This window comes from Amaranthus tricolor, chromosome 13 (assembly GCF_026212465.1).
Source record: "Amaranthus tricolor cultivar Red isolate AtriRed21 chromosome 13, ASM2621246v1, whole genome shotgun sequence".
In the NCBI taxonomy this organism is placed as follows: Eukaryota; Viridiplantae; Streptophyta; class Magnoliopsida; order Caryophyllales; family Amaranthaceae; genus Amaranthus; species Amaranthus tricolor.
The window spans coordinates 840,783-860,758 of record NC_080059.1 but is presented as its reverse complement, the minus strand read 5'-3'; the positions used below and the strand labels follow the sequence as shown (position 1 = coordinate 860,758).

The 19,976-nt window shown below is 32.7% G+C and overlaps 2 protein-coding genes across 2 annotated transcripts; both read right to left on the bottom strand.

The window, feature by feature from the left end:
* Positions 1 to 9,878: 9,878 nt before the first annotated feature.
* Positions 9,879 to 11,660, bottom strand: LOC130798162 (elongation factor Tu, chloroplastic-like). Its single transcript, XM_057661045.1, has one exon. The coding sequence runs from the start codon at positions 11,524 to 11,526 to the stop codon at positions 10,093 to 10,095; it is 1,434 nt and encodes a 477-aa protein (XP_057517028.1). The 5' UTR covers positions 11,527 to 11,660; the 3' UTR covers positions 9,879 to 10,092.
* A 1,526-nt stretch (positions 11,661 to 13,186) lies between these two features.
* On the bottom strand, positions 13,187 to 18,945 carry LOC130797917 (probable serine/threonine-protein kinase WNK3). The gene is made up of 8 exons (XM_057660705.1): positions 18,391 to 18,945; positions 18,122 to 18,159; positions 17,075 to 17,302; positions 16,769 to 16,992; positions 16,503 to 16,660; positions 14,997 to 15,189; positions 14,787 to 14,921; positions 13,187 to 14,509 (listed from the first exon to the last, which is right to left on the bottom strand). Exons 1-8 carry the CDS (start codon positions 18,475 to 18,477, stop codon positions 13,461 to 13,463), a joined length of 2,112 nt encoding a protein of 703 aa, XP_057516688.1. The 5' UTR covers positions 18,478 to 18,945; the 3' UTR covers positions 13,187 to 13,460.
* Between the last annotated feature and the right edge of the window lie 1,031 nt (positions 18,946 to 19,976).

Genomic DNA, 19,976 nt, shown 5'->3' with positions numbered 1-19,976 from the left:
AATCTGAAGTACTAACCTTGGACCCTTGATCTCATTCATCATACTACCATAACCTAATTAATTAAGTCCTAAAGGAAAATACTAAGTGAACTAAAAAGTCACCATAACCCAACAATTAGAGCGTCAGTTAGAGCTTTGTCTTGCTTGTTGTCGCATGCAATTGAACAAAACTTAAAATTTCATAATATTAAATTTTTTGTTGGTGATCTACATCGTATTTGCCTATGAATGTAGAAATCTGTTCTAAAAATTTTTAGAGTACTTCGTATAAATTTCTATTTAACAGAACCTTACTAAGGTCCAAATTATTCAATTATGAGAATATATATATATATATATATATATATATATATATATATATATATATATATATATATATATATATAATTCAAACTTATAAGAATTGTTTCATTAGACGAGCTAACTCAATGATATCATATACTTCTATATTATACATTAAATATCAGCATCATCTATAGGAATTAGGGGTCTACATGACAAATCATGAAAGTAAAACAAATTGTAATGGAATTATTATTGGATGTTGAAGGAAATTTCACGTGAAATTCTTTGCTTTAAAGTACAAACCTAAATACTATAGAAGACAATTTGTTATGATTTCCATATCGTGTGAACTTATAGATATGTAATTGTTCGTACTCAGGATGTTTGATCGTGACTCCTTACCTACTTCTATTAATCACATGATAATTTAAAGTACAAACTCTAAAATACCATAGAAGTACTAAAAATTTGATCATTACTCTTAACCTACTTTTGTTTAGGAACCAATTCAATCAAAAGCTTAAAGTTATGGTTGAGACATTAGGATATGTAAAATTTTCTAACATGTCCCTCACACCAAAACCCTTTGGCTAAAAGTGTAGTTGCAACACAAATCTTCCTCATACTTGATGCTAAATATTCCACTTTAAATGAGGGTTGATTGAGATTCGAACACAAAATCTTTTGTCACGTTGACTTCTAATATCATATTAAGAAACTAACTCAACCAATAATTTAAACTTATAATTGAAACCCTGTAACAGTCACTAGTGGAAAAAAAAACGTATTTGTTGCTTATCATTTGCTGCGGTTTATGTATATTCGCAGCAATAAATAGGAAAAAGAATTGGAAAAAAAAAGCCAATTAATTACTGCGGTTTTAAGGTTTGACCGCAACAAATACTCAGTACAATAGCTTAGGGCTAAAACCACAGCAAATAATGGCCAAAAATCGCTACAAATAAGGTTTTTTTCCACTCGTGAGTGTACTCTAACATACTTCTATTAATCACATGATAATTGTATAACTAGTCTTACTCATACAAGATGAAATTAAAGAAATTGAGTCCTTACTGATTTTGAATTTTTTAGAATTTCTACAACCCACAAAATCATATTATTTTCCTTTGCGAATTTCCAACTTAATTGTTTAAGTGGACATATAAAATTATTTTGAAAACACTACTTAGAAACAATTTGTGAGGTTTGCCTAGAAGCAGCCACCCTTGAAAGAGTGCGTAATAGCTCACTGATCGAGCGCTCTTGCGCCGAAGATGAACGGGGCTAAGCGATCTGCCGAAGCTGTGGGATGTAAAAAAACATCGGTAGGGGAGCGTTCCGTGTTAGGGGGAAGCATCAGCGCGTCTCTAAGCACGACTACTTGATGAAATGTGGAGGGAAGTGGGGTAAATGGCTGATACTACTGGAAGGATTCCTCTTTGGATAATAGGTACTGTAGCTGGTATTGTTGTGATCGGTTTAAAACGTGTTGATTTATAACAAAAAGTTATTTCAACCAACTAATTTGCCAAATACCAATATTAGATTATTAACTATTTAATTATGCATTTGTATCGAAATAAGTTAATATGTCTAATAAGCTATTTTACCAAATACTGTACCCTCAAAGTCTGAATTGATACAAGCAATCAAAGATACATATATACACACGAATAGAACTACTTTATTTTGAATCAATTTATATACAAAATCGAGTCAAATCGAGTGGCATGGATTCGATTAAATTAAGCAATCAATATGTTTAAAAGAAAACTTTATTGGACCAAAATGAGTTTATTATGCCTAATAAACATTTAAATTAAAAAAAACTTGGAAAATGTCAAGTTGGAAAAGAATTATTTTGAAAAGACAAATGTTAATTAGAGTACTCCTATTAAAACGTCATCCCAACGTAAAATAAAGTCCTAATTTTCAAAAGTCAAAATCACTCAAATATTTCAACGAAAACCTAATTTCTTTCATACATTATAAATAGGAATGACACTGACAATCTAATCACTAACCATGCACGTTTTAGAAGTTTTCTTCCTCAGGAGTTTACTCTCAATTTACTAAATTAGTAAATTTTAAGCGAGATCAATAATTTAGTTTAATTATTAATTGGAAGGACATATCATCAATAATTTAAACTTATATTTGAAACATTAAGATATGTTTTATTCTCATTCACGATGGATCTACAAAGGGGCATGAGGAGGTCATAACCAAACTAGATTTGTACAAAATTACGATGATCACGCTTAATGTATTTTGCTCATTATATAATATATATATATATATATATATATATATATATATATATATATATATATATATATATATATATATATATATATATAAGCAATGCTCACGGTTTGTGGAGAAAAGCAAAACGACAATTAAGGGAGGCTGCGTCTAGTGTGAGACCCTCGGCTCGAGAAAGACATAACAAAACAAAATACCTTGGGACTAAAGCTTTTGGTTAAAATCGCATAATATATTATATACTCCATCAGAAGCCAACATGACAAGAATTCACGTGTTCGATTCTCATTCACACCTCATTTAAAATGGAATATTTAATACTTTTTATAAAGAGAGAATGTGTTGCATTTACACTACAATAAAATATACTTTTAGTAGGATATAGGAGTATTAAGTGACATTTAATACTATTTTAGATTTCTAATGTTATATATAGTGAATTTAGTAACATTTATTAACCCTTTAGCAGCATAATAAAAAATCATATGAAATCTTTTTGCGACATAAGATCCAGTGACATTTCTCATAAATGCCCTTATAGACTATAGTAACAAATAACAATTACGTATGTCATTAAAGGCCAAATGAAATGTCAATAAATCTTTTTATAGTGGAATTTAAAATTAAAACCAACAATTATTACACTAAGAGTATAAATCAATGACATTTTAAAAAATGTCACTAAATTCTATATTGCCAAAAAGGTTAATTTTATTGTAGCGTTAATTGAAAATTAAACTTATAAATAAAATTTCAAAATATGTTACGACTCCGTCATATTTTTTGAATTCAATAGGATTAAAATGGGTATTTTCTTCCCCATCGTTTATGAATATGTTTTCATGGAAATTTTGGTGCACAATAATTAAATGAGTGGTGATATGAGTCTTATAGAGAAAGGTTGGGAGGTGATGTTGTGAGGTTGAAATAATTAAAATGTTGAAAATTTCAAAGTATAATGTCATCTTTTATGCTAAATAATAATAACTAACCATGAAAATGAAAATTAATAGTACTTGTGCTTTGCTCATGATAATCTCATTGCTCTATCAATGTATATTCAATCAACAATGTATAATAATACTTCTATTTGCACAAATTAATTAATCTTATTCAATGTTTTGTGTGGATGCATCAAAAGTATATATTAAAATGTTACATAATTAATGTCAGTTTGAATTATCTCTATTATTTTTTTGGTATCCACACTAACATTCAAGCTAAACCTAGACACATTAACCACTACTAATAAGTTTGGTTCCACTTAATAGAGTCAAATTTTTGCTTAAAGGTTTTACTTTTTTTTTTTTTGGATTATAAGTTAGGCCGAGAGCAGTAGCAAAATAAAGAATATAAATATCTAATTTTTTTTGGCAATTTTTTTCAAAAAGAATCCTTTATAAATAATTAAAAGATAAAATTTCTTCCAGTTTAAAAACTAACAAAATGTTGTTGAGTCAAGATCCAAATGTCACCTTGATGGAGGTGAATTCGATCACCTCATAGCGTACTTTTTGGCTTGCACGTTAGAGAACGAAATTGTGAGTGCAAGGAAGTATGCGAGCTTATATTTTGAGTCACTCAATAAAGTGGCTAATGAGATGATTTGATCTGCCTTGATGAAGGCAAGGTTCAAGCAACATGGTGCTCGACCAGCCGAGTTGAGAGAAACAAGTCGAGCAAAGCTTCAGAGATGATCCAATGAGTACTGGACTGCTGCTCAACCACTCGAGCATGTCTGCTCGCCCGAGCGAAGGTCAGCACACGAAAACAGTAGGTTTCTGTTTTATGTGCGAGATATTATGGGCTTTTAAGCCTTTTGTCCTAGGTTATTTTAATATATAAGGACTCTTAGAACATCATTAGGGTATTGAGAAAGGCATATACAAGATTGAAAGCTAGTGTTCACACCATAAGAGTTCTTCATCCTTATTTATGCATGTTGGTGTGAGATTGAGTTAAAGGTTCAATCTTTGCTTTGAGAGGTTGTTCTTAAAGCTTAGAAAAGTGAGTCATTAATATATTGTTGATTATATTAAAGATAAATACTTATTTTGAGGGGGAGGTATCCATTCATACCTCATATATTGTGTGTTTTGCTTCTTACATTGTTGTGCTCTGTTTTGGTTATTTTCTTTGCACTTGCTTTTGTACTTGTTTCTTCACCATTGTCATAGCCCATTCACAACAAATGTATTATTAAATCATATTCCAAAAGTTACCTAAATTTAGAAAGTTACAACATATGCATTTTTTTAGTAATGTGCATTCAACACTCGGTAAAACCATACACATACTTAGATTCTTAATGCTCTAATTACCTTATAATTGATCCGAAAAACTAATAGAGAAGACCGAAGAAAGGAAAAGGATGCAATTTTAGTCAATATTCTAAGAGAAATACTCTAATTGCCTTATACTATTTGCAATATATAATATTAAAGACTTTTTATTTTTGAGGGCTCTAAGCGGTCGAACACTTAAAATGAGCTCAAAATCTCTCCATAGTAAGAGAAAGAGAGTATTTTACTAATTAAATCTATATAGATTGAGGTTTTAGATCAATCTATGAATTTATTGTTAATTGTCTTAAATATTATCTTTATTCATTCCTTTAAATTAATTAGACATATGAATGAAAATAGGTTAGGTTTAATAATCATCTCTAGCTAAAACTATATTATTATTGGTTAAAGAGGACAAATAGATATTATAGGAACTTAGGAAGGCGGAAAAAAATGTTCTAGAATGTCAGCAAACATGTGGCATTTGAGTTTCCAACTTGTTCTTGCATTCTCTAGGGATTTCTAGCAATTGACATCATCAGAAAATATCTTTACATCCTTAGATATTTCTAGAGCTAATCTTCCATTTTTCATACTCCAAACCGATGACATCTTTATCATAATTCTTAATTCTCCCACCTTAATTCAACACCTAATGATTGGGATTTGGAATATTGAGCGATTAGCTCAACCACAATTCATTTTTTCTTATATAGCCGCTGATTTACTCTATATTAGTGTTTTTTTTTAAAAAATATTTTTAGATTATAATAAATAAAAATGATGAATAGCTTTTGCTAATATATTTGTAGTTGTGAGAATCAAATTTTGTTTAGTTAGAATAATTATATACTATTTTCTTTTGATAATGTCTTAATTTTAATTCTCATTCATCATTTCTTTTTGTCAGTAAATAACACATTAATAATATATATATATATATATATATATATATATATATATATATATATATTATAATTACAAGATGATTAAAAATATGTATATACGACCGTTTTAATCTTACTTAGACAGTATACTTGTAACACCCGAATTTCCTCCCGTCCTTTACAATTTTGGTTTCGTTAAGGGTTCGGAAATTCTGGGGTGTTACAGGATCTGAGAGGGTCAGCTAAAGAGGGTATGAGTTCATACTTTGCCATGGGCGCCGGGTGGCCGATAACGCCCTTGGCCGTGTCACTATGCCAGGAAGTAGAAAAAAGATCCACTGATAGAAAACTATTCGGTGATAGAAAGTTATTTAATGATAGAAGGTTCATTCTTTGGTAGAAAGCTTACGCGTTGATAGAACGTTTACTCTTTGATAGAATATTTACTCATTGATAAAACATCTACTTATTGATAGAATAGTTTGTGCTAGTGAGAAGTGTGCCTAAGTTAAGTTACCTCAAGGGTATTACAGACTATGATCACACTTACCTTAAGAAAGACAAGCTCTATAAGGTCATTTGTTAATGCCTTGATTGAGTTGATACTACATGTGTTTTACAAGAGTTTATGTTTTGCAAAGAGGAGTGTGAAGACCTGTATTTTACCCACGAACACATGGTTCGGGTTGGAAAGGACGTAATGAGATTAAGAAGTATAGGTGGACGATAAACGGTTAATGTTTGTGTCTCATGAAATCATCTTATGTTGTTGTATAACATAATGTTATCTAGTAGATTGGCCTTATTATGTTTGATGTTAGTTACTAACACGTACGTGTTTGTGTTTGTGTTTATGTTTGATTGTTGATGACTTTCTATGATTGTGTCCTGCTATGACACATTGGCCTTTTGTCTAATGTCGAGCAGCAGGAGGATCATAGACAGGCGTCGCAGGTACTGGAGCTTCTTTTGTATTGCATTGTATTTGGGGAGAGTGATGAGGGCGAAGCATAACCTGTGTCATACCACTATCTTTCGGATTTGTAGCTCTTGTTATCTTTTGTAAACTTTGGTTGTATATTTTCTGTTATGAGACCTTGTGTCCTCCCTCGTATATTTGTATTTCCGCTGCGTAGTTTATAACTCTGTATGGTTTTAAGGAGTTAAGTCTTTTTAAAACGCAAACGTCGACATTGGAACCACGATCCATGCTTGGCATGTTGATTTGAGGAGCCGGCGACGAATCATTCCGCCGTGATATAGTTTTGATAGGCCGTTGGTTTCTTTACTTTATTAGCTTCTAAATAACTTTTGTTTTTCTACAAAGGCGCACAGTTTTAAGGCAGATGCTGCCGAAATTTCCACTCATTTTTAAGTTAATATTAACATTTATCTAAATTCTTTTCCTTTTCTTTTAAAACACAAACACGTACACATCTCATTCAACAAGTTACAATATTGTTAAGGGTTCGAAAATTCTGGGGTGTTACAATACTTGATAATATATTGATATTGTACGTACAATATCGTTTTTGTTGTTGCAAGACTATAGGAGAGAATAACTCGACCCGCTAATAAAGGTGTTTATTAAACAGAGAATTGAATCTATATTCTCTCATTTCAAATATAATCCCTCCGATTGGTATATTGGTAATTTATGAAAAAGTGAAAGCAATATATGTATTCGTGCCTATTCACAAGTATGTTAGGATGATTTGTCCGTTAAAGGATTAAAGATTGTGTGAACTTGTCTTTCCTTACATCGTCATGTGGTTTTTGGATAGTATTTTCTTGGCTTATGGAGTGCACACACTTTGTGTTTTCGATTATATATTAACATTTATAATAAGTCCAGCTCAACTTAACATGGTATATATCTGATCTGAGTGAATTTATTTCTTATCCCTAGCAACTACTATTCTTCTAAGTGAAACAGATGAACTGTAAGAAGAAAGTTACATCACAAAGCAAAGGACATAATATGATGATGTAATTTTTGTGGGCCAATGGGCTTGTTTTTGGGCTGGAAGTTTTGGGGTTTCTGGGCTGAAAATTCTGAGGTTTCTTAGGCTAGTTCAGAACTCTCTGCACAGTTGCACTCCTATAACTGACCTTATTCCCATTTGCTGTATTGGGCACTGTACTATTCTGTTTTTTCGAATTTGCTATTTTACATGCTAAATTCTTTTGTTCTTATGAATTTGTTTTATCAGGCAAATCAAATAAAACTTTAGACATGAACTAGTTGATATCATTAATTGGCTCCTACTAAACTCCTACTATCATCAGTTTGCTCCTACGAAAAAAAATAAAATTCATCATTGTATTATCATTAATTGACTCCTACTAAACTCCACTTAGACAGACGCAACTAAACCTTTTTATAAATAAAAATGATGTTTCAATTCAAGCCGTAACAGTTAATATCATTAGCACCTTTACATAAATACGAGGTTTGCATGATTTAATGAGCTATAGTCCTTAACCAAGCAGCTAAGACTTGCTAATAACATAGTGACATGGTTTCTTTGTGGGTGAAATGAAAACCTATTTTTGACAGTGTATAAATAAAATGGACAATGAACAATTGCATTTTTGGTCAAACCCAAAACCCAAAATAGAAGGTCTGAATGATACTGCAAGCTCACTCAAACAGCTATATGGCATGAAATATGACATACTCCTCCGTCCCACTCATTTTAAATTATAATCTGAGAGTTTTTCATCTAAATAATGTAAAATGAGTAGGGCAAAACGAGTAGCAATTATGCTAAAACAAAGCAGTAGACACTTGAATGTGGCTCACACACAGGTAAAACTGCGCCAAAGAGGAGGTTTAAAGGACTCTTCATACAAAGTGCTCAAATCCCAACAACAATATCAAAACCTTAACTCCCAATCCGTTTACAAGTGTTCATACATCTACCATGAACAAGCATAAGAAAAGATTAATTGAATCCACAAACTTTTGAGCATATTGCATGAAGTACTTCACCATCAATAATCAGCTAATCATCAACACTAGTAACATGGCATGTCAGCTTAAAAAGGTTATAATGTACAAATTCATATACTCTCTTTATAGGAATTGCTATATTTCTTCTGCAATTCAGCAAAACCATAAGCACTAAGCAGATTGACATAGCACAGAAAAAGGCAGAATCGTATTCGAACAGAGCAGTGGACGAAGACATCAAAACGTGACAGCAAGTTTAGTGAACATAATGGCTCTCAAAGCCTGTTAATAGCTCTAAATCGATGCGCTTGTTGGTCGAGAAATTTAATCTCATACATATAATGCAGCCACAACCAAAACGGGCATCAAGACAACCGTTTTCGTTTATCAAAAGAGTAAAAAAATGACAACAGAGAATGATTCAATGTTTGATACAAGTAAACATATGCAGTTCCTGGTAAGGTAAAATATGAGAGAAGGCATCAAAACAAGACATAGCAACTAGCAAGAATCACAAACATAATTCCTCAGTAAAATTGTTACGACTTTTAATCAATGCACTTGATACAAATTCATCTACTGACCGAGTTAATGTTTACACACATATGCAATGCTTGTTCAACCGCAGAAAAACGTAACAAATGAACACAGAACGTCAAAGCTTAGTCAACCCAGATAGCAACTACAGAACCATTGAACACAGAACTTTGATGCTTAGTCCAAATAGAAAGCTATATGCAACTTATGCAACCAAAATGTAATGCTAATCCCACATGTGCAGAGGCACAAACATCGCGGGTGTTTGGCAAATGGCAGATAGCTGATTACAATGGCTAATTTGACCAGCTGATTTTTTTAGCTGGTTTGACCGCCCATTGCTATGAGCAACTTGTTCAAAAAAAGCTTATTCATAACAATAAGCTATTTCAACCAGCTAATTTACCAAACATGAAGATTAGCTGGTTTGACCACCCAAGTCTCTAAATAAATCATAATAAGCAAAAATTGCTCAATAAGCTATTGTCAAACACCCCATCAACATTTGTCCTTGGAGTTAACCATACTATTGCATACATATACACCCACTAAGGCACAAGCATAAGAACAGTTGAATCAAAATTGTAAAGGTGTAACAATACAATGAAGCTATATATGCAAAATGAACAAACATTGATAGACTTAAATCAGCAAGACAATAACTTAAACTTGTAAAGGTGTAAATTAAATTGCACATTCATCAGAATACTCAAATGTTTGAACCCTAATCCCCAAAAAAACAAGTAAAGGGGGGAAATTTTACAGCTTAGCCCCAATCTCATTATACCCCAAAAGCTCCCTAACCAAATGAGCAAAACCCCCACTCCCCCAACAAAAATATATTCAAATCATACTCACTAATACTATTATCACAACACTACTCAATAATGGCCTGAATCACACCAGCACCAACAGTCTTTCCACCTTCCCTAATAGCAAACCTCATTCCCTCCTCACAAGCAACGGGAGCAATAAGCTCGACTTCCATCTTAACCCGATCACCAGGCATAACCATCTTAGACTCCTCATCCTTATCGTTCATAATCTTTGAAACCTTACCCGTCACATCGGTAGTCCTCATGTAAAACTGAGGCCTATAATTAACAAAAAATGGCGAATGCCTACCGCCTTCTTCCTTCTTCAACACATACACAATAGCTGAAAACTTGGTGTGAGGTGTAATAGTTCCAGGCTTAGCAATAACCATACCCCTCTGAATATCCATCTTCTGAATACCTCTCAACAAAATTCCAACATTATCACCAGCCATTGCTTCATCTAGAATCTTCTGGAACATTTCAACACCAGTAACAGTAGTATTCCTAGTTTCCCTCATTCCTACAATATCCACAGTTTCACCAACCTTCACAGTACCTCTTTCAACCCTCCCAGTAGCCACAGTCCCACGACCCGTAATCGAAAACACATCTTCTACAGCTAACAAGAAGGGTAAATCAGTTTGTCTAGTAGGAATTGGAATATATTCATCAACAGCATCCATAAGTTTGTAAATTTTATCAACCCATTCATTTTCACCCCTCTTAATATTAGGGTTTTTCATCAATTCTTCAAGAGCTAATAATGCAGAACCAGCAATAATAGGAATATCATCACCAGGAAAATCATAATTAGATAACAATTCCCTAACCTCAAGCTCAACTAATTGAAGAAGTTCTTCATCATCTACTTGATCTTGTTTATTCAAAAAGACACACATGTTAGGAACACCCACTTGTTTAGCTAACAAAATATGTTCTTTCGTTTGTGGCATAGGGCCATCAGCCCCACTAACAACAAGAATAGCACCATCCATTTGTGCAGCACCAGTAATCATATTCTTTACATAATCAGCATGACCAGGACAATCAACATGAGCATAATGCCTATTTTCAGTTTCATATTCAACAGTAGCAGTGTTAATAGTAATACCTCTTGCTCGTTCTTCAGGTGCAGCATCAATTTCATCGTATTTCTTTGGTGCAGAATTACCCATTGAAGCAAGCGCCATTGTTAGGGCTGCAGTAAGGGTAGTCTTTCCATGGTCAACATGCCCAATTGTGCCTATATTTACATGGGGTTTTTTCCTTTCAAACTTACCCCTGGCAGCACGAACTGTGAAGACACGGCCATGGGAGTAATGAGTATTGGAAGGTGATGATTTGAGGTTGAAAGATGGGGTAAAAGATGAAGAAAAAGTGAGTTTTTTGAGATGGAAAGTGGGGTTTGGAAGAGGAGAAAAGGGTTGTTGTGGATGGTGAAGATTGTGAAGAGATTGGTATGAAATTGTTGAAGAAGTAGCTGATAAAGCCATGGAAATGGAGATTGAAGATAAGGAGAGAGAAATGGAGGAGGGCTTTTGGAGGAAATGAGAAGGGGATAGATTGAATGAAAGGAAGTATCTTGAAGAAGTGAAATATGGAAAGGATTGAAGAAATCGAGGGTAGAAATGATAAGAAAGGAGGGCCTCTTGTTTGTAGTGACTTGTGTGTGGTTCTATCCAATTCTATGTGGTGTGGATATGGGTCTCTTTTGTGATTTAACCCTAGTTAGATTATAAACTCTTAGTTAGATTGTGTGGGTTTCTAAAATTTTGAATTTATGTCATTAATACTCACTCCCTTAATGACACAACACACAAATATAAATCATATTACCAATCAACACACAAATAAATTTCAAAAAAAATGTGTTTTTAAAATAAAAGATCTTTGGATGAAAATTAACTCTTGTCTCACTTGGAGTAAGTATTGTCTTTTTCAGGTAAGATATATATTTAAATCTTACATAATCTCAAGGCTATTGACCTATTGTAATTTAATATTTTGGCTTAAAATGTCAAATTTTAAGATTATATTTATCTATAAATTACTAATATTGTTTATTTATTACTTCTATTTCAAAAATACTTCTATAATTTAGCAATGAAATATCATTTATGTTATTTCTAGTCATTTTCTCTTTGTATATTATTTTATATATAAATATACATGCTCTTATAGTGTACTCTTTCTAAAGCATTATTTTATTTAGATATTTAAGAGTTTTTTTTAGTCAAGTGATACTATTTCATAGACAGTATTATTTGTTATATATAATTTTATTATTATTTGTTTATGATCTAATTATTTTTTTTTATAAGATGTAAAATAATTATTCTCCTTATTTAAATTGAAAGTCAATCAAAAAATTACTGTTATATGCAACAAAATCTAGGAAGAGAGAAGTGCAAGTGTGCAACATGAAAATTGAAAGAAGGTATTGAAAAGGAATGGATTAGAAATAAGAATATGGGAGTTGGGACTTTGGCTTGAAGGTGATGTGACTATCCATCCCATGGTCGAGAATGTACGGCTAAATCTAGTCCCCTCTTATGCCGCGTATCCACCCAAATCACCACTTCTTTCATACAATTTTATTTCTATTGTATCTGCTTAAGGAGTATTTACAACTAATCATATATTTTGGGTGAAAAAATATTATTATCAATTGTAAGTATAATAAAATGAAGAAAGTTATAATACATTTATATTTAATAATATTATGATCTGTTGAAAAGTAAGCCTTACTTTTTAAGAAATTTATGAGTTATATTCTTATCTAGCCTCTTCTCTTGTATAATATTTAATTATTCTAATATCATTAAATGACTCCCGATTAAGCGGTGTTTGGAATTCAGATACAAGTTTACACAAATTCTTATATGAGACGGTCTCACCGTAAAACATGTTTCATACTTGAGTTGAATAACCCAATAATAATAACTTTTTGCTTATAGTTTCTTGTTTTGAAATCGTCTCACCGTGAGACCATCTTATACAAGACCGACGAACAACTTTATCCTTATTTGTAATAAGGAAACGAATGTTTCCAATTGACAATAAAGTTACCTTAATATAATCCATAATAATTCGAGACCAAAAAAATATATAAATCATTAACCGTCAAGATAAGGTAGATGATAAGTATATAGAGCTTAAAATCCAAAACTTCTCACTCTATTGGAGGCAAAAAAAGGGACAAAATTTATGCCCATAATTCATGTTTCTGAGAGATGATATACATGAATCACACATCTGATTGTGAGACGGACAACTATCACAAAGTTAAAAGAAAGTAAAACAAATGGCTATATACAAGTATCTAGCCTAATTAAAGTAATTTTCATGAACATCAGCAACACAAGAATGTAATGTATACTTGATCAAGATAAGAATGTAACGTATACTTGCGTAACCACAAACGTACTTACGGTTCTTCTGAATCGTCTTTTAAAATAACCGCAATTCCCATCTCCGGTGTAGCTTCGTACTTAAAACTGTTTATTCTGGGGCTAGAAAGATCAAGAGTACTCGATGAACGTCTAAAAACTCTCCTAGAGACGGGAATGTGTGGAACACAATGCATCTTCTCATTCAATTTAGAATCGGGGATCTTTCGACTGCACAAATTAAACACTTTTAGACATGATTCGGGTGAAAGGTCCTTTAGAAGATGAGAAATAGCCACATTGTGCTTTAGCTTCAGCTCTTCTAATTCTTTTTGCTGCTGAGCAAGCAACTGGTGGAGCTCAGTAGAAATGGTCTTCAAAAACTCTTCAGAATGAGACTCCCCGTCAGATTTTTCGACTTCATCGGTAATACTTCCTTCACACACACTTAAATCCTTGCTACACTCGCAATTTAGTACAGACTGAAGTACATTGTCGTCTTTCTCGATTTGACAACTTGGTTCATCCTTGTGTCTTTTATCCTTATCTTCGTCGAAACCGGCTTCATGTTCATGGATAGCTTCAATTATCTGATTTTCATGAAAATCAATGTTTTCGAGATTTGCACCACTTGTTTCTCCATACTCATAAGCAATTATGTCGGTCTGTGATTCATTCCACTGTTGTCGAAACATGGAATCATATACGGCTTCTGATGGGCTCATAGGATTACACTTGATTGGAGAGTCCGACCAAAACTTACGTCCAGATGGTAATTGATCTGGAAAAATACTGCTAGTAGGGAAGTGTGATGCATCAGTCAACGAAGACGGTTCATCCTTACTTTCATTTACGTGCAATAAATCGTCCTTCAGTTCAGATCCGTGGCTATCGGAAGGAGAATCACCTCCAAATGAATCTCTAGGAGACCAATCTGGAATTAAATCCCGTATTTCAGAGTCGATCATGTCAGCAATGGTTGAAATATCTTGATCTGTCAGGTCCAATTCATGAACCATTTCACTAGCAACAGCAATTGATGTATCGGCTTTGATGTCAAACGGAAAATGAATATTCCGACTTTTACCTGGAAAATTGCAAAGCAAACCAAAGATATAGTCAATTCATTCTCGCGTTGTCATTTGTAAAAAGGTGTAAATAAACCGCGCTTTGGCCAGTTTCAAGAGATATGTCATGCTCTCCATCGATATTTGGTGTTACGATAACATCATTGTATCGTTACAGCGATCACGACCATTACCGCATTATTGCACTATGATAGTTAGCTATATGCTGCTAATGCATATCGTAAGACATCTCTCAAGCACACAATACAAGAATGAAGGACGAAAAAATAAACAAACCTCCAGAACTAACTATCCTCAATTTGATATATATAGTGTTGACATCTTTCCGTTCACCTTGTACTGTGACGTCTTTTGTTGGTCCGACATCAACATTGGCTACCACACTACTTTCAGATGTATTTTGAATGGAATCTGTATGTGTTTCATTATTAAATTAGAAGAAAGGCACTAGAGGTGTTTAGAAGTTTTCGGTATTTAAAATCATACCTGAGCCTGAATCTGAATTTGAAAAATTGACACGAGAAGATTGTCCAGGGTTCTCAGGAATCACATCTAACAAAAAGGGATCACTTAGAAGTTCCCTTGCAGACAATCTATCTGAAGCTTTAGCAATACATTTCTCTATAAATGCCTTGACATTAGGATCTGCCACTTTTTCCAGTGCTAATGGCTTGGTTCCCTAGCAAGGAGAAAACCATGAAGACAAATATATTATTTTTATGGCATGTTTGGCAACTTGGAAGTTCCAAATGCTAAATTGTCACGAATCCTATGTTTGGCAAATCTAAAATAAGTTACTCTTGTGAGAAATCGTCTCTTGGTGAAACGACTTCAAACAAGTTCATATTCTCATAATATATATAAGATGGGCTATTTAACCCAAGTATAAGGCGCGTCTCTCGCTGAGACCGTCTCATACAACAATTTGTGATCTAAAATTTGGAAATGTGGTGGAATTGGGCCAATTTCTTGAGATTCCAAGGACAATGTAAAATGGGCCAAATATCAAAATTGAAAATTCTATGTAGATCGGTATCCTGTACAAATCTTGAATTTGAATTCCAAAATTGAATTCCCCATTTTCAAATGAATTGCAAGTAGCCAAGTACCAAAATTAAAGGTGACCCATATCATGTGAAAACAACATAAAAAAATCCATGGTGCACCTAGAAAAGATCTGCTAATTATATTACAACAAACTATGTACAATGTCTTTAATTCAATATGGATTGAAAATAAAGGAGGGGACATAAATGCAAACCTCTAATTTTCCCTTTTAATAAATCATATTGTTCTAAAGTTGAAAGAGTAGGAGGAAAAACATAAGCTCACTTCTCTCTCCCTACCACTGATGATCTGAATTCCAGATTGTTTTAAGAACTTAGAATATATAACACACACCGGACATGTAAACTTTCAAGATATGAGATCCAGCTACTATTTTCCCTGGAATGATCCCTCCTCATATTTCCTTGACTTGAGAAGAAAAATCTTTCTCTAAGATAAGGGAAAGGGACGAAAATGAAACATACAGCGACACCAAGAGAACCTTCATCATTCAAGCTTCAAGTACACCATATCAAAAAAGATTAAAATATAAGAGCCTTAACTAATTTGAGATAGCTTCTCAACACATGAAAGGCCAATAACACAACATTCCTTACCCCAACGACATTAAGTGGCCCCTGTCAAAACTCCCACCTAGAAAGGGTTTGAGAGGTCGGATGTACAACCTTACCCTTATAAAAACAAAGATGTTGTTTCAGACTAACCTTTTATAGCATGTATCATATACAACTTCACATAAATAAAAAGTGAACATGATTTCCAAACCATATTGTGTACAGAGAAAATTGACAAACGACTAAACATGACAAAATCATGGCATGAAAATTGGAGTTTGAGGAGGAAGTGAACAAAGAAGATAACTGAAATAAACAAGACAAAGTATCAATTAAATGAGAGTTTGTGGAAGAATGTGTGATGCTTAACTGCTACCACTTTCTTATATATCTGAGCTGAGTTGCTACACTCTCTATACGGATACTCCAACGTAACCAATTCCAGCAAACACATACCAAAGGCATAGATATCAACGAGTTCGTTGTACTCCTCCTCATAAAGTTCTGGTGCCATAAATTGCGGTGTGCCTAAGGCATGAGAAACAATTACCACAAGGGATCAGCCAGCTCTATAATAATTGATAATGAGCTAAGTTAACAGGAATTTAGGATTTAAAAGTAAAGTAAAAAAGATACCAATGACACTATGAGCTGCATTTGCATGCTGAAGAATCGCGGCCAATCCAAGATCACCAATTTTTACCTCACCATGGTTGCCATTAACGAATATATTGTCACATTTAAGATCCCTGTGTATAATAGGAGGATCATGACTGTGAAGATACAAAAGCCCTTCTAAAATTTGTCTAGACCATTTCTTCACCGCCCTCAAGTCAACATGCTTATGCTTCCTTCGATACCTACCATGTAAAATAGAAGTCTTGACATGAAAACAAAGGATGCAGCTTAACAGAATTGATCAAAATATGACTAGAAATGTACTGGCTTAGATTGCCGGAGGTAAAAATCTCGGTAATGAAGTTTATATTCTCCTTTTTCGTGTCAACCCAAGAACTATAAAACTTGATGATGTTCTTATGCTTCAAGGTCTTAAGGAGATGAACTTCAGAATATAGCCGTTCTAAATCATCTGCATTACGCACTACTTCCGAAACCTTCACTTGATTCCAAGCTACTTCTATTCCTTCAAGCTCATCAAATGCTCGATATCTATTTAGTTCTTCAATTAAGAACTTCAATTCTTTGGAAAGAAATACAAAACTTACTACAATACTAATTATTTCCAAGTTCCAAATAAATAACAATAGGAACATGGCATTGCCCCAATACCACCAAAGACCCTGCCTAGGCATGGTAAGGGACATCCGACATACGTAACCTTAACCTTGTAACAACAAATAGATTATTTTAGCTTGGAAAGAAACACAAAGCTTATCACTTAACCTTCCAACTAAATAGCAACAAGCAGGGGCAATCCAGAAAAAAAAATTTATTATCCGGGCCAATATTATATGAACTCTCATTAGCATGGTGTAATTAGCTAGAAACGTCTTTGTCAAAACACATAGAAAGTCATGGATTCGAACATTGAACATGACTTTAACATACTACGTTATTTTTCATGACCCGGGCCATGGCCAAAGCCAGCCCAGGTCTAGATACGCCCCTGGCAACAAGGACATGGCATTTCCCCAATAATACTAGAGACCCTACCTAGGCATGGTAAGGGACGTTTCGACATACATAACATTGCCCTTGTAATGACAAAAGGATTGTTTTGTTTTTAGAAAGAAAACAAAGCTTATTACTTCACCTTCCAACTAAACAACAAGAAAATGGCATTGCCCCAATACCTCTAGTGACCCTGCCTAAGAATGGTAAGAGGTGTTGGCCGTACATAACCTAACCCTTATAATAACAAACAAACAGATTGTTTTGGATATTAGCCAGTAGCTTTGAACTTACACAATACAAAATGAGAAAACAATGTAAATCAAAACCTGACAAAACCAGTTTAAAAAAGGATACACTTTCTTGAAGGCCCCTTTTCCTAGAACCTCCTTATACTGTAAAATGAAAGGAACCAGCAAAATAGACAAATACCCATCATCAGAAACATTATATACATCCAAAATACAAATTTTTCAGTAACAAAATAAATAAATAAAATCACATAAATAAACTAAATATATTTACTATCTGAAACTAATTCCAAAACCCATCAAGTTGGTGCAATTTCTACATTTCTACAACATTGAATAAAATAATCAAATATATGAAAATAATGAAAAACTTACCCTACCGTAACGGCCAGTTGGATCAACCTCCACAAATTCAACCTCAAAATCCTCCTGTTCTTGCTCTGTATGTGTATTCCCACGCATAATTTAACGTTGATCAACCCAGAAAAAAATACAACGATAATAAATTTTTTTGTTGGGTTTTTCTAATTGGATACAAAATTCACAATCATTTTGTGTTTCCTTTGTAATCTGATCTGCAATTCAAACCCTAGATCAAAAACTGGATAAAATAACAGAAAAAAATTTTAAAAATTAAAAATTTCTGAGACTTTAAAATTGGGTTTTTTGAAATGAAGGATGTAATATTGGGGGAAAAGGGGCTAATGTTGTTCAGAAAAAGAGGGAAAAATGGAAATAGAGGAAAATGGAAAATCGAGATAAAAATGGCGAAAAAATGAAATGAATGATTTGGTTGAATTAGGTTGCGAGTCAAATAGTGAATAAAAATAAAAATAAAAATAAAAAAGATGACATAATTGTAGAATCATAAAAATGGCGTGTTAAAGGTTTGACAAATGTACATTGGCGTTTGGCCATAGGTAAGTGGCCATTGTAGTAGTAATACTACAACTTATTAAAAAGTCTTACTTTAGGCACGAGATGTGGGACCAATATAATAAAATAAAGTCAGTTTTGTTCTTGTGTTTACTTTTTAATAAATATGAATCCATAAAATTTTAATTTTAATTTATGCAAATATTATTAATGGAAAGGGTAGGAAGGGAGTATTAGAATTTATTTTCAGTATGATAGAAATTCGTGCAATGTACAAATTTTTAAATATATTTATATTTTAATAAAATTTTAGACAAATAAAAAAAAAATTTTAGACTATTTATATTGTAATTTCTGTCATTAAAATGTGTTAATATATTTTTAAAAGAAATAATTGCATTACCGAAAATCAGACAATATTTTAAGTTGATTGATTTTTATTGCACTATATTTGGTAGCTGAAATAGTCTAATTGCATATTGGCTACTTTTTTGAGTTAATTTATTTGTTGCCAAATTGTCATTCGGTTACCTTTTTCTTAAAATTTAAAATTGTAATTATGGTAGTCTAACAATGTAAATGATTAATTTTAATGATCTATTAAATAAAGCTTATGTCATTTCAGTTTTAAAAAATAATTGCTGGAAAAAAGGTAATTATGTACTTTCAGTAATTTCCTAAATTGTAGTAGATTTGAAATAAATGTAATTTATGATGTTGTATAATTTTCTACATAGTACATCATACATTTCGCATGTAGTATACCTTTTTAAATAGTACATCATATATTATTACAATATATAGTTTTCTACACAATACATCATATATTTTCTAGTATAATTTTTTAAACAGTACATTTTTGTATAATAATAATAATAGTGTATATGGAATAATTGTAATTTATGGCATCCATCAATGTATAATTTTTTTTTCAAAAAATGCAAATTTATAAATATGGTAAATCCAAAAAGAAATGTCAATTAGTTAAATTCCATTAATAGCGTCCAATGAAAAAAAATATCATGTTCACAATCAAACTGCCTTATGCTATTATACAATAAAATTAATAAATAGTATGATTGTGG